Source organism: Sebastes fasciatus, chromosome 9, assembly GCF_043250625.1.
Source record: "Sebastes fasciatus isolate fSebFas1 chromosome 9, fSebFas1.pri, whole genome shotgun sequence".
Classification (NCBI taxonomy): Eukaryota; Metazoa; Chordata; class Actinopteri; order Perciformes; family Sebastidae; genus Sebastes; species Sebastes fasciatus.
The window spans coordinates 1,962,317-1,978,475 of NC_133803.1; the positions used below are offsets into that span (position 1 = coordinate 1,962,317).

The following is a 16,159-nucleotide window of genomic DNA, read 5'->3' on the forward strand; positions in this document are numbered from 1 at the left end:
TGACATGTCCCCTTTAAGAAATGTTACACTTTGCAGAGGCTCAAGAGCGCTGCATCTGCAAAATGTGCTACAACAGGTAGTGAGGCAGATATCAGAGCAGCATGTATTTTGCCCCCACATCTGGAGACTGGACATTATGTTGCTATTTATGAACAGGGGAGGCTCTGTCAGTTATGTTGGTTAAAAGAAATAGAAAATGAAATGCACTTTTTTCACATTGTCCTTTAAATATGATGATCTGAGGAAGAGGACATTTAGTAAAATGCTCTGACACTCTTGACTGATATAATTATAAGACGCAGCAGGATAGAGTGTCATCTGTGTGTGTTTGGAAGGTGCGTCTCTCCTTACTGGATATGCATTCAGGGAAGGATTTGAGGAAATATTAGCAGGAAACATGTTAACAAAGGTTTATTATGTATTCTGCTGAATTTACTAAGGTCACGCGATTGACGTCAGTTTTGCAGTTTCTCCTCTAAAGATCAGGCATAAACAACATTGTGCAAACTGTATTTACACAAATCACTAGGAAGGTAGTGGTGAGGAAAAGAAACATACATTGAATATAGATTTGTAGAAAAAACAATTACATAATTAGTAAAAACATTTTTATTAATGAACACAATATCTATGGAGGACGGAACCTGCCAAAATCAGAAATAAATGAATAAATAAATGACTCAATAAAAAAATAAATGTCATTAAATGTAGAAAAAATAAATTGAAAATAAATGTATTCATTTATTAATTGATAAAATGTGACTTAAATTGATATTTCTGTTTTAATTTCCCTTTTTATTTATATTTGTATCAATTGCTTTATTTATTTTTATTAATTTTTAAATATTTTTTTCCATTTATTATCATTCATTTTTAAATGTATTTATTTATTTTTGCATTAATTATTTATTTATTCATTTTTTTCCCATTTTTTTCTATTTATTTATGCATTTATTTTACATTTATTTTTAAATTGATATATATTTTTTTTATTTATGATTTATTTTTATTTTGGCAGGTTCCCTCCTCAATAAATATGTGATTACTGTGACACAAACGAATAGCAGATGGGGAGTTTTGGTTTGTGTTCATTAAACTTGAATATGAACTTGACCATTCATGAACTGTAAAATCATTGCAGGCTGCAACTGAACTTTTGATTCTTTTTTTTGGACATGTATGAGTGCATTTGACTGCAACTGCCTCAGTATTAAATTCATAACAACACCATCTCCCCCTGCTCCGCTCTGAACCGCTGGACCGGCTGCTCTCTTTTGTGAATATTTTGCATCTTTGATTTGTCTTCACTTTGTCTATTTTTTGCTTCCTATGAACATGTTTAACACTTCGGATCCCCAGGAAGAATAGCTGTTGTCATGGCGTCAGCTAATGGGGAACCTAATAAACTAAACTAATGTACTAATAATTGTGCTAAAAAATATTTTATCATCATTTTAAGATCTTTAGTAAACCAGGCGCTGAATGCACACGGATTGCAACCACAAACTGAAACCCAAAGCATGCATTTGTGCAAAGCAATTTTCTTAGTAAATCTGGCAGATTATCTAGACAATGTATGGACACTAAAAAAGGTGTCTGAGAAGTGAAGCCAATGCGGAAGTGCCTTAAACTTGCATGCTTTCTATCAGCTAGCAGGGGGCGACTCCTCTGGTTGCAAAAAAAGGCTGATTGTATAGAAGTCCATGAAAAAATTAGCCTACGTCTCTCTTGATTTATTACCTCAATCATTGTAAACATGAGTCTATGGTCTCAATCACTAATTTCAAGTCTTCTTCAATACAGCAAGATTAGGGTGACCAGGTGTCCGACTTTACGAGGTACTGCGCAGCATTTTTATCCCTTGTCCCACGTCCCACATATTGAGACGATGTCCCACATTTTCATTGGCTCTAGTTCTCAAAAGTCAAACCACAGCAGGACAGACACTTTTCTAAAATCTGTCTTTAATCCAACGGCTGTGAAGAAAGCAGGGAGGGCTTTCATCATGGGGCTTTGTTTGCTGTCAAACTGCGCACATGTGGGTCAAGTGCAGGTCAATATTTCACAGTCTTTGCTACGCTATGCCCAACGGAGAATATTGTGAGTCACCACAAAGTCACAAGCTCTGCAGATTTAGGCGGAATACGATGGAAACTAGCATAAAGAAAAGGAAGAGCAGCTACAACAAAGACTGTGAAACTACTTATAAGTATTTATAAGCCGGTGGAAGGCAATTCTCAGAGTTTTTTGTGAAATTTGCCAGTTATTTTTCAATTTCACACGGGGTAATACGACTTGGAAGCAACACAGTTCATGTGAGTCTCACACGAAACGTGCGGATCAAATAGAGACGTGCCGATCTCTGGATGCATTCGGGCAAAGCATAGAGATAGGCATAGAGATGTTACAAGATAAGGGGCAGAATAGAAATGTTTATTATTCAAGTTAGATAGACATATCAAAATTGTAGACTATGGCTGTATTCAACCGCCTACTACATACTATTGATGAACGCAGTATGCAGTATACAGTACATACTACATACTACTGACGAACGCCGTATGCAGTATACAGTACATACTACTGACGAACGCAGTATGCAGTATACAGTACATACTGCGTTCCTCAGTAGTATGCAGTATGCAACGGTTAAAGCGATGTATTCGCAGTATGCTAGACGAGGCTGTAGCCTTTAAACCAGCTCTTAAATCACTGAACAAAAAAAAAGAACTCGTACCACTATTGCAATATAATCGAAAAATACAACTTGAATTTTGTTGTTCATGTTCTGTTTGTTCGCTTTATAAGATACTGCAGGTTTAAACTATTTATTCTAACAGCACATAGTGAAGACAGACAAACAGGATCATCAACGACGGGAGACGGTAAATAGAAAATATTGATCCACAAAATTTACATTATTCAAACTGCTTTTTCAGTTACAGAAACAAAACAGTGGACTGATCTCCCTCCAGATATTAGAGAAATGTTAATATTATTTTATAATGGACATCTGTATTGTGATATTTAAACAAACTATCCGTCAACCAGGAAATAAAAGCCTCTTGTCTACAGACCGGTCTCTAGAGAGCTCCAGCCAGCTCACAGCGGTCTGTGAGCGTGACTACCTGGCTGGCTGGCAGCGACTCCGGCAGGCGCTATAGCTAGGCAGTTTGTGGAGCTTCTCAACTCCAAAAACGTTGGAGTAAATGTTCGATTCACCATCTAATATCGTAAAACTGTCAATATTCTAAATCTACAAAGTTGATTTCTCGCCTTAAAAATTTTCACAAGTGAATTTAGTGATGAAATAGCTACGAAAAATATAAAAAACGAGCCATTTTTGGCTGCTGCTGTTGTTGTAAGCATAGCCTGTAGTGTTCCAGCGCTTTGCATTGTGGGATACAGTAGGCGACGAAGACTGGTCCGATGCATACTGGAGATTTTTTCCGAATCAGTACGACATCCGAGTATTTTTGGCATACTGTAGATTTTGCGTTTGTTCACATACTACATACTACATACTACATACTGGCCTATTTGTAGTAGTACGCACTACTAGTATAGTATGCGGTTTCAAATACAGCCTATCTCTCAGCCTTGGTAGCGTCTTGTCCCACATTGTCCCACACAAACATACTCTTTGTCCTACATTTGGTTTGTTGGGATCTGGTCACCCTAAGCATGATGTTCATTTAGTAAATAATGGTCCCATTTAGAGTCAGATAGACCATAAAGCAGGGGATGCTTTAGGGCGGGGCTACCTTGTGATTGCCAGGTCGCGACAATGGCGTTGTCCGGTCTGGGAGTTGTCTGTGTTTTTGTTTTAGAACTTTAACCCTTTTACAGTGTGTTTTCACTTCATTAAAGTTAATTATAACCTCTTTGGTCAGCTAAAAATGTCTTATTCAGCTTTTGGTTGTACTTAGCTCCACCCTCTCGTGTCACTTCTGGTTGCAAAAAAACAAGATGGACACGGGCAAAACGCTGAACTTGAGGCTTCAAAATGGCCACAAGTCAATGGATGCCGTCACAGTGACTACATCCACTTCATACAGTCTATGGTATAAGTACAGTAGCTTTACTTTCTTTCTTTTGGATCATGCATACTATGTGGAATGGTGCAATGATTTGTCGTTCTTTGATGGGTCATTTCAATGGTGTGACATAAATAAAAACATTCATTAATTCTGTATTGAAGGAACAAGCGGAGGGATTTTCAAACTGTGGAGGCTAAGTCAAGTCATGTAGCCCCTCAGTTATAACAGGTGGACCTTTCGAAGTCAGCGTAGTTTCTCTCACTCTAGTCACCTACACCTGCCGCCCTCATCACTCTATCCAACTAGCATAGAGTGCCAGCAAACATGTTTACTACTAAACATCGAAGCAAGGTGTCAAGAGACATTTACTTCAAACATGAAGGTGTCAGTTAGAAAGAAAAACGAGACTCCAGACATCTGCATGACAGTGATGATACTCACATAGTGGACATTATTACAAGTGCTTGTCACAGTCACTTCATATCAATGCTGCTCATATTATGCACATTCATTAGATGTGGTTGCTTCAAATTATGGAAATTAATACGGGTAATAAATTCCTATCTCCCAGAGGACTATGACAAGATCTGATAGATAAGCCTATCGCTCTCTCATAGTCTATCACTTTTTTTCTAAAGCTAGATGAAAATCATGCAATAACAAGTAGCATGCAATTAAAAACAAAAATTAAATTTCTAAATGCCTTTCGCGACAGAATTCGGAGTGTCGTTACTTGACGGGGCTTGAAGTGAAGGTGTCCTGTAGGGCTCATCTCAAGGCTCTGTGCTTCTTTTCCCATTCACATAAATTATGATTAACATTATGTTTTAGAATTCAAGTTTTATGAACACAGATCGAGCTCTCTAACAGACTCTACGAACCTTTGTTCTCATCTTCATGGATCCATTTGCAAAATACGCACTCAGTCAGTCAACCTGGGATGAGCGCGCAAATATGAGCTCCATAAAGGAAGGGCATTTAATAAAGCTGCACTAATCAACATTTTTATATTAACAATGGATCAAATGACTACTGTAAATTCACCAACAGTAGCCTCTACCTCAGTGTCAGAGGGAACCTAACTTATCCCGCCAGATGGTTTGTTACTCTGAGTGTCACAGTTTTGATTGGAAATTGGAAATCTTTTTTTCTCTCCACCACCGCATTAGCGTGCCTCTGAAGGAAAATACAGCTGAACTGAAGAAAACAGCCACCTTGCACATGGTTAAAACTATAAACCAGCACAAAAATCACCATTACCAACATAGCCACCATGTTCTGAACAGACACATTACATTACAAACACTAACAAAAGTAATATTTGCATTTTGGAACATAAAAAAGCAGACATAAACTACTCAGTCCAGCTTTCGGGACTAGGCAGGCATGATGGGAAATGTGGGCCGTCCCTATCGCTACACTAGAGGGCACTTCCTGCATGCCTATGGCATTTTGCACTGCATGAATTAGCCTAGCGGCTAGCGGACTTTAGTAAGTTAGCTAGCTACTTTTCCTTACTAATGGCTCTTCTACTCTTACTTGGTTTAACATTAAGTCACTGCATCTCCCGACAGAACAACACCAAGGTTGAATTTCAGCCTACATGCACGTTTTTTCAGCTCAACATTGTTGAATCAGAGCAGCGGATAGTAGCAACAAGCTAATGGAACTAGCGAGTGCTGTCTCTCAGTGCACACAGACTGTGTCCAAAGCTTCTCGTCGGCCCTCGGTGACACCCATGGGTGACACACAGCAATGAGAGGAGAGAGAGAAAAAAGAGATGAGAGAGGGAAAAAAAGACAGTAAATGACAACAAAAAATCGAGCGTCGAGCGCTGCTCAGCTGTCGGCTGATGGCGGCCGATCTTAGGCCGGCCAATCAGCTGACGCATCATCTGACAGATCAGCTGATTCCCTTCTAGGCATTCATTGGCAAATTTCATACAGGGCGCCTTATTTAAGCTCCTTCAACCTGGCCACCTGTGCTGCTTCTTCTACAAAGCCGCTCGCAACCTACCTCCACCCCACCACCTCCTTTAATAATGTGTGTGACTAAACCAATATCATTCTGTGTTATTGATGCTGGCTCTGTTCTGCACCCGGGGGGGTCTTTGCTGCTGCTCTCCCTGCCTTTGGCTTTCCATGTGTGCACATGGAAGGGCAAGGAGGAGTGCTCTCCTTGTCTCACGCTACCACATAGGCTCGTGGATCCACGTATGCGCGTGGATGGGCAGGGAGATCCCAGAGCAGAGCCATACCGCCAAATATAAATGTATATATTACTGCATGTAAATAAAGTTCTTTGACTAAAGTGGTCCTGACTGAAACATATTTTTGTAGATTACAGCACAATGCACTGCAGAAGGATTCAAATCAAATGTGACGTTAAAATAGGAGGTCAAATCGAATTGTGGATTGAGGAAAATCGTGACACCCCTGTTTGTTAAACAGAACCATCTGAGAAGCTGTCATTGTAAACTGTTTGGAAAACGGCAGGCACTTTCAAAAAATACTTGGTAAGTGATTGGATGAACCATCTGTCAGTCAAACTCTTGCTGAAGCCAGTCAGGAGAAGAGAGAAAACATCTTTTCCATCAAGAAAATCCTTCAGTGGCGTTCTTTATTCTTCTTTAAGTAAAGAAATACTCTCCAGTTCTGATAGAACTGATGCTATTGCAGCAGCTACGCTAACCTCTTCAGGAGATGCCATTGTGTTTTAGAACTAACATAGGGTGACCATTATTTCAAACCCCCAAACCGGGACACTTAAGTGTACCGCACGTTCATGCACGTGAGTCCACGCGCACACTGGTAATATGCACGCATCATAGGCGTTTTCATCAGGATGGCTAACTTGGCGCACCTGTGGCGCATTTGAGCACAGAGTGAGATCAGAAAGAAGGTATTATTATAGGGGGGGTGCATTAGAGGCTGTGACAATCAAGACTTATCACATTCACTACTTTCTCCCCCTTTAATCACAGACTAGCCCCCTCATGACGCACTGCCAGTTTGGGAGTCCTGTAGAGAGTTTCCCTCAGAGGAAACGTATTGTTGTCTGGGCCTACGAACATTATTTTTCAACTTGTTTCGTCTCAGGATATTAGAATTATAATGGTGGAGCTCAGAGGACATTTTGTCCAGGATGGAGACACCGTCCGGGTGAAAGATGGAACGGCCGGTCCTGAGGGAGTTATAAGAGGAGCTAAATGCCTGTTGATGTGCAGAAGGAACTGTGTAGAATAATTAATCAAAACAACACGTTTGATGTGCACGGAGGGTTCTGTGGATCAAAACTACACTAAATGTAACCAGCGGATATCTGTTGCGTCCGTGCGTAATTGTGGCTTGACCACGCACAACATCACTCTCTATAGAGACTGCAGCGAGGTGTGCTGTGCTGGCTCTCTATACACTTATCTCGTGGGCACAAATGAATTAATGAGTGCAACATGATGAACGTCTATGTAAGTATAATATTATTATTATTCTAATTCTGGTGAAAACCGGGACAATTTGTTAGTGACTTTTGAAAACCGGGATATTTGAGTGTTTTACAGATATTTGTCAGGACTCGGGACACGTCAGCTTGAAACCGGGACTGTCCCGGACAAACCAGGACGTCTGGTCACCGTCACTAACAGTTACCTCGCTGTGTCTCACACACACATAGAGCTGGGTATACACTGTACGGTTTTAGCCTGTTTCTGGCCCGAATTTTGAGCCGCACGACTCATTTTAGAGTCGGACCGATTTCAACTTCGTTGGGTGTTGTTTGTTGTGCAGTGTACAGGTGGGCTCTCGCACAGTTGAAGCAGAGCCACGAGCCGATTCCTCAACGTCAGTGCCTGTTTTTTTTTTACAGTAATCAGAGCGTAGCTATCAAGATAACACAGTAAAACGTAGCTAGCTTAACATTACCTCCAATTCTCTCTGCAAAATGGACAAGCCATCCTGTCCACGTCTTCCTAGCCACCTGTGAGTCCATATACGTAGACTCCTCTCTTTTTTTTTAGGCGTTTCAGCAGACAGGATGGCACAGATGATCAAGGCAGCACATTTCTACCTTGTCAGCATTGTGACCCGTACAGACCTCTGCTAGCAAACAAACTTTACCTGCCTTCACACCATCAGACAGCCGTTGAGTTACAAGTGGATCGTTTCATTTACTTCCGTAAACCCCCACAGTATATGCGCACGCACATTCAACTACCGTATATAACATGGTACATGCGCACGCGCATTCAACTACCGTATATAACATAGTATATGACACGGGCCCTTTTCCTAATTTCCCTCGTTCCCCAGTTAATGCAAATTGTCCTAATAAATTCAGTATAATGTACAATTCCACAACACTACACTTAATCATTCTATATCATCGTCATGTTATCAGATTTCCAGGCATTGAACTTCCGCACACAAACAACACACATGCAACTCACATGTACAGACGTAGCGGACGGCATCTACAAGAAAATGAGAGAGAGGTACTCACGTCATATGCACCGGCCTTGATTTGTTGGTACAGTTTGTGTTGGTCCTCGTCCCAGAAGGGAGGGTAGCCCACAAGCAAGATGTACAGGATCACACCTGACACACACACACACACGCACACGCACACACACACACACACACACACACACAGACACACACACACACACACACACACACACAAAATATAAACATACGGTAAATAAAACTTATACCAAAAACATGTAAAATGTAGTTTCTTAATGAATATTAGTGAGCATATGAATGCGGCAACATACAAACAGACAGAAACTAGACTGACCACATGCCCATATGTCCACTGGCTTGCCGTACGGGTCCTTTCTCAACACTTCTGGGGACAGATACCCTGGAGTTCCTGCAAAACCTGCGAAAATATACTTGTGTCTATGAAAATGTAATAATGATATACAGTATTCTTTCAGATTACAGCCTGATTTGAGCAAGACTCTGGGTTCATCAGCCTTTCTGATCTTTGTATCAAGCATTACAAAAAACTAAAATATTTGTGTATGTGTGTTTTGGACAGACAAATGTGCACAATGACATTATCTCAACATTCCTCCTCTTCATCTACCTCTTGTGGTTTCCTTTTTAATGTAATAACCTGATTTACATCAGTTATTTTGCATTCCTCTGTCATCTCAAATATGTGGGTTACTGCCAATTATTGATACAATGCATAACTCTTATTCTGTTAAGGTGCACTGTATATATTGAAATGCTTTGTGCATTAGTAATAAGACTTATCATTCAACTACATATACAGTATATCACTCTGTTCAGACAGTCGTTTAAGAATTTACAGTTGTACGTTTTCAACATGTTTCAAGGAGGCTTGTTTAGTACTTTATTTTCTTTAGGGAATGAATGACCTGTTGAACTCTGGGTAATCAAGACAGAAAGACAGAGAAGAAGTGGCGTAGAGCAGAGAGACACACGTGTGAGGGTCATGATAGACCAGATACATTTTCGTGGTGTTTTATACAGTATATTAGACGGTGAAGACGACTTGGACCGTGAACTGTTTCACTGGTCAACTCGCTCGGCCGTGGGTGTGTTTGGGACTGTTTACTGCTGTTGAAGCGTGTTTTTGCTGTGGAGCTAGGAAGCTAGCTAAGTTAGCCAAAGCGCCATCAATCGTTGGAGAATCAAGGGTCCCATCCTTAGCCTGCACGGACTAGAGCAGAGACAGCGGAAGGGAGAAGTTTCAGCGGTCGTCGCGGACGTTTGCTCAGCTCTGAGGTTCTCTTCTTGTGTGACTGGTGTTCCTGCTCTTCATCGCTGCTGCAGACCTAGAGACGGTCTGGTGTTCCTGCTCTTCATCGCTGCTGCAGACCTAGAGACGGTCTGGTGTTCCTGCTCTTCATCACTGCTGCAGACCTAGAGACGGTCTGGTGTTCCTGCTCTTCATCGCTGCTACAGACCTAGAGATGGTCTGGTGTTCCTGCTCTTCATCACTTCTGCACACCTAGAGACGGTCTGTTGTTCCTGCTCTTCTGCTTTGACCTCTGACCAAAAGATCTGTGAATGAAAATGGGTTCTATGGGTACCCACAAGTACCCACAGCTGTTGTTGCCTGTTGGGCTTGAATTTGCCATGTTATGATATGAGTTTTTTTTTGTTAAATGCAGTACCTGTGAGGGTTTAGGGATAATATCTGTCACTGTTTTGTGTTAATTGATTTCCAATAATAAATATATACATACATTTGCATAAAGCAGCATATTTGCCCACTTCCATGTTGATAAGAGTATTAAATACTTGACACATCTCCCTTTAAGGTACATTTTGAACATAAAAAATTAGATTAATTTGCGATTAATCGCGATTAAATATTTGAATCGATTGACAGCCCTAGTTTTAAGTAAATAAAACAGTACTAGCCTCTATTGCTTTGAATGTAAAAATTATATTCACAATAAAACCTTAATATAACTACACTATAAACACGCAAGCAACAAGACTCTCTGTGAGACTCAACACACAAAATTGTTTTTGACAGTAATAAACAAAGTGTCCCGTATATATTTCATTCTGAATATTTAGTACTTTCTGTACTGAAACAGAAGCACGCCACTAATTTCATTTTTTCCTATTTTCCCATGCAGTGATGGTGATGTTCTTGCTGAAGCAAACACTGTTGCTGAAAGTGAATAGTGTGGAATACAGATAATAAGGTTAAAAATTCAGATTGTTAGTAGAGTGTTATTTCTTACCAAACCATGCCTGTTGGTCCCCCTGCACCTCGATGGCAAGACCGAAGTCTGCAAGCTTCACCGCTGCCCCCTTCATCTTACTGGCCAGGAGCAGGTTCTCTGGCTAACACACACACACACACACACACACAAACACACACACACACACACACACACACACACACACACACACACACACACACACACAAAAATAGGTAAATGCAACTAGTGACTGTTTTCAAATAGAGGTAGACCGATAGGACGTTTTAGAAACTATTGTTATTGGTGGAACTGGGCTCTGATAATGGCCGATGGCTGCGCAGTCACACGGGGACGTACATCACCGCATGGAGGCTCCATACACAAAGTCAAGGTAGAAGGTCATAAAAAGTTCTCTCTCGGATATACAACGCAGCATTATCAGCTCTTTGTCCCAGATACAAGACAGACAGACAGACAGACAGGGAGGAGAAGAAATCATTCACAGTTACTTTAACTTGCTTACTGTACCTATTCGGCATTCTCTCTTCTAAATAATCTAGCCACGTAACCATCTATTTATGAGATGAAATCACACGCTTAACGCCGGGGCCACACAGCGCGCATCATGCTCGCGTGACGGCAGCGTCACGTCGTGGCCGCGTCATGCCCACCTAGGGTGTTCACACTAGACGCGAGTTACCCACGTCTCGGGAGCGTCCCGGAGCTACCTGTCAGCTGTGTTTTTGCTGTTGCTGACAGCCCTTTCTTTCTACATAGAGTTTGCCTTTTAATGGCCATTTAACTTCATAATAAATGTGATTTATATTTATTTAAGACAAAAAAGGGTAAGAACTGTGTGGTAATTTGTAAATATTATTAAAAACAAGCAAATAAATTCATACATAAATATTAATATATAGCCCATATAAATCCCTCTTTTCTGTCAGTGAAGAGGGATTTATATATATACAATGAGGAGGGATTTCTATGGGCTATATATATATATATATATATATATATATATATATATATAAATCCCTCTTCATTGACAGTGAAGAGGGATTTCTGTGGGCTATATATTAATACAAAAAAATAAATAAATACATTAGTAGTAAGAGAGAGCCTACAGCAATCCCTCTTCACTTTGACTGGCACAGTTTTAAACAACATTTCCAGGGGGTTTCGGGTTCCTGTTCTACAGCATTCCAGGTTGCGGCTTTTATCGAAAACGACTTAATTTACATCTGGGGCGGGACAGCAATTTACATTATAAATGCTGATGTTCCGACATCTCAGGCAACTCGGAGCTTTTCACCACCTTGTTGCTGAACTGCGCCTTGATGGAGAAAAACACCTGAAGTATTTCAGAATGATAAATATAAGTAAAGTGTTTTTTTTTTATTATTATAAAACAAAGCAAAATAAACAGTTTCGTTATTTGTTAACCTTTAGAAAACGAAAATTATTATTAAATATCTTTAAAAAAATTAAATAACACCTCTAAAAGAAAGAACAATAAAGTTACGTGGTGTTTGTTGAGAGAGAGAGAGAGAGAGAGCGAGAGAGAGAGCGCATCGGAAAAATACTGCCAACTATCACCTGATGTTCTTATAACCTATTAACCCAGTCTATTATATGTATAGCATATGTAGGGTTTCTGCTATGACTACTACAGTGTTTACATAATTAAAAGCCTGTACTATATTAACTTGATGGAAACCTGCAAGCAGACAACTGCTTTATTTAGAGTATTTCAGAATAAAAGCATTGTGTTAATGAATGAATGATTCTGTGCACTAAAAACGCTAGAGGACTTTTATTTTGAAATCTAGATAGGAAGTGTAAAATATTGATGGTCAGTGACATATTCTACAGATGTCTAGACATGGAAACTGTAGTAATCTTGCTCATATACTGTCAATAGATCACCTTCACTGTCTGTTGCTGCTGGGAGACGCAGCCGAGAGGTAAGCGGCAAGCGTGAAAAATAGGCGAGCCTTCTATTCTATAAAATAGACGCACGTCTGACGTGCGTCTGACGCGCGTCTGACGTGCGTCTCATGCGGGCAGTGTGTCCACTCTAACCTGTTAACATGGACGCCGAAATAAAAAACAACACGCGACGTTGCCGTCACGCGAGCATGATGCGCGCTGTGTGGCCCGAGCTTTAGGCTCCTCCTTACCCGGAAATATGCACCAACATTAAAGGCCGTGTAAAGGGAAATCAGAGTTTTGTTTTTAACCCCATTATAAATGTTGGAAAATAGTTACTGAAAAGATGTGCAAAGGCTGTGAACATTGTAGTACTGGATTTTGGGGTTAGGCCGTTAAACTGTTTTTCCTTAGTTTTGTGTTCAGGAGTTTTTAGGCGGGGCTAAAATCATAGCTGGGTGACGTACTGGAATCATCCTTAACATAACTCCACCCATCTTCACAAACGTGTTTTTTAAAAAAGAAATTACAAATCCAAGGTATCATCAAAGGTCATGTCAGTTAGCTCGGTCGGTAGAGCAGGAGTCTCATATTGGCATAATCGCAGGTTCAAGTTCCACTATAAGCATTTTCATCACTGATTTTGTTTTGTATTGTATTTTCATGATTGTAATTCATCCCACGTCCTATGTTTATTTATTATTTTTCTGTAAACTAACTAAACTAAAAACTAAAAATGAATAGTCAGTATGGAGTACCAGGGCCACGAATGTCTTTGAGACTAACGGGACTACAAAAGCAAACACTTTGTCCACGGCCCGGCGGCGAGGTCCGGGCGGGGGGCGCTCCGAAGCCGCTAGCCACCCGAGCCCCGAGCCTTTCCAAGCTGACCGACCGCCTCGGATGAAATGCGCCCGGCTGGGGCCAGCCCGCGCCGGGCAGAGGAGAGAGGAGATCCGCGAGGGGATCCTTCCACACCGAGCGGCCGTCCCCAACCCGCCGAGTTGAATATCCCGGGAGACTGTGTGACGGGGGTCGTTACCGGCCTCACACCGTCCACGGGCTGAGCCTTGATCAGAAGGACTTACAGGCCCGATTTCCCCAATCCGCCTGTCGGACGGTGATTCGGCGCTGGGCTCTTCCCTCTTTGCTCGCCGCTACTGAGGGAATCCTGACAGGCTGCCCCTTCCCCGCTTGTGGGTGTCGTTTCAGCCATGGATGTATTAACGGAGGTTTCAGATTTCAGCGCCTTCAGTGGACACGCCCCCAGCGTCTCAGAGCAGAGAATACTAATGACTTTTCCATGATTTTGAAAGCTAATTTTATATTCTTGGCGATTTTTTTAATCATTCAAATTTGGCTGGGTGATTAGTAACACATTTTTCTGTGGTGTGACAAACCCAGAATGCATATTTATTTTTGCTTTACACAGACTTTAATGGTTTGTAGGAGTGGCATTTATCAATGCACAAGACGCGCAACAGAAGTAATCCTGGCCAGTCGTACTGTAAGCCACAGAACAGCCATTGCAAATAAATAGAACATTTTCCAGTGATGTAATCCACCAAATCACACTTCAGGATATTCTCTTAGGAATTATTAAATCCGGAGTGACAAAAAAACTGATTTATTAAAAACAGCGTGTTCAAAAGTAGCCGACTAGGCCGCTGCAGAAGTAAAGAAGATATCGGCCAATTCGGTCTACCTCTATTTTAATCTCAATGTAATTTCTACTTAAATAAAGGTTAGATATATTTTCAATATTCTTTTGTCAATTAGTTTGTCTATAAAATGTCAAGCATACAGACAAATGCCCATCACAAGTTTCATATTTTTTTTTTCAGGCCAACAGTCAAACCCCCCCAAAGGTCTTCAGTCTATGAAATGAAGTCATTAATGAGAACAAGTAGTTTTGCATAGCAAAATAAGTTTTAGCACAGAGCAAAAAGAACCAAAAAAACAACAACAACATTTTGGACACGTTAAGGGCAAAAGAGATAGGCATGTACCGTCCTTCAGGAAATGTTCCATCTGTATGCATGAGTGGATGAGCTGCAGGAGCTCCATGACATCTACAGTAGTAATGAGGCATGATTTGGTCAAACAGGCCACAAAGGCTTCGCCCAAATGAAAGACCTTCTCAGTCAGCTGTCACTGAATTCAACAGAGCCTTTTGGACACTGTCCCTCTGATCACACACTCAAAAAGTCAGGACTTGGCAAAGAAAAGGACACATTAACTGTGATTTAGTTGTCTTAACTGCTTCCTCACTTTCCTCATTTGCATTTCTTTACATCATAGTTCCTGTCACTTAAAGCAGCAGGAGGCAGAATATTATTTTCATCATTGGGCAAAAATCCCATAACCTTTCAGCATATTGTAATTCAAGTGTTTTGAGAGAAAACTAGACTTCTGCACCTCCTCATGGCTCTGTTTTCAGGCTTTAGAACATCTAGCCTGTGACGGGAGACTTTGACCAATCACAGGTCATTTCAGAGAGAAAGCGTTTCTATTGGCTGTTCATTCAACGAAGGCAGCTGTCAATCACTCGCAAACTCTGATCAAATGGTGAAACTAGGCAGCACTGATCAAATATGAATTCATATTCTGATACTGTAATGCCTATTTGTTTTCAGAAACATCTTGTAGTGTACTGTTTAACTGTAAAATGAGAAAGTGTGCTCCGGCTGGTGGGCGGTGCTTGGTATTTCCTGAACTGATCTCAACATGGCTGCTGGATCACAATTTTTCTCAGAATATTGATTCATATTTGTTCAGCGCTGTGTAGTTTGACTGTTTGATCGGAGTTTGTGAGTGATTGACAGCTGCTCAGAGATGGCAAGGCTCCAGCTCGGCTCTGATTGGATGTTTTCCTCCAGTCTGTGAACTCTTGTAGATGCCATTAGGAGCACCGGAGGACACAGAGGCACCTGATTTTTTTTTTCTTCAGACTATCTGTCTCATGCACTACTGTCAGGATATAGGGACAGTTTTAAAAAGATAACTTTTTTGATCATATTTTCTCCAACCTGCCTACTGCTGCTTCAAAGCTAGGGTTGGTAATCTTGAGAAACTAGCAAATGAGTTAACTAGCAGCACCAGCTCCAAAGGTCCCTAAATCTAGCGAGAAAGTAGCCAAGTCGGCAACACTGACAGTCCGTCCCTTCAGGCCTACCTCCAAAGACACTGCCCCCATATTATCATAATGAACGTGAACAATGAACATGGCTGTTGTCAGTACTCACAGCTGTCAAACTTGCAGCTTGTGGAAGACTCTGGTGATACGCAATGCGTGCACGGGCAGAGTGCGATCAGGTAGATAGACCGGCAGGTAGCCCGTCCAATCATTTAATTTGGGCCAAATTAACTGATTGGTCGGCTTATTACAGTCCTGCGACAGCCACAGATACCACATTTTTCTCTTTTTTGTCAGAGCATTTGATTTATTGATTTACTGTTGCGATGTAATGAGAATTTCAACAAATATAACAAAAAG

The 16,159-nt window shown here is 41.0% G+C and overlaps 1 protein-coding gene across 28 annotated transcripts in view; it reads right to left on the reverse strand.

Moving 5' to 3' along the window:
• The window catches only part of camk2g2 (calcium/calmodulin-dependent protein kinase (CaM kinase) II gamma 2), a 169,519-nt gene that overhangs the window by 58,622 nt on the left and 94,738 nt on the right, over positions 1–16,159 (reverse strand). For all 28 annotated transcript variants that reach the window (XR_012595114.1, XR_012595113.1, XM_074645318.1 and 25 more), the window contains exons 7-9: positions 10,771–10,873; positions 8,835–8,918; positions 8,538–8,632 (exon numbers count right to left, since the gene is read on the reverse strand). Coding sequence is in view for 26 of the 28 variants with exons in the window: in XM_074645318.1 (XP_074501419.1) it covers positions 8,538–8,632; positions 8,835–8,918; positions 10,771–10,873 (282 nt within the window). In the remaining 2 variants the exon portion in view is untranslated. The remainder of the gene's footprint in view (positions 1–8,537; positions 8,633–8,834; positions 8,919–10,770; positions 10,874–16,159) is intronic.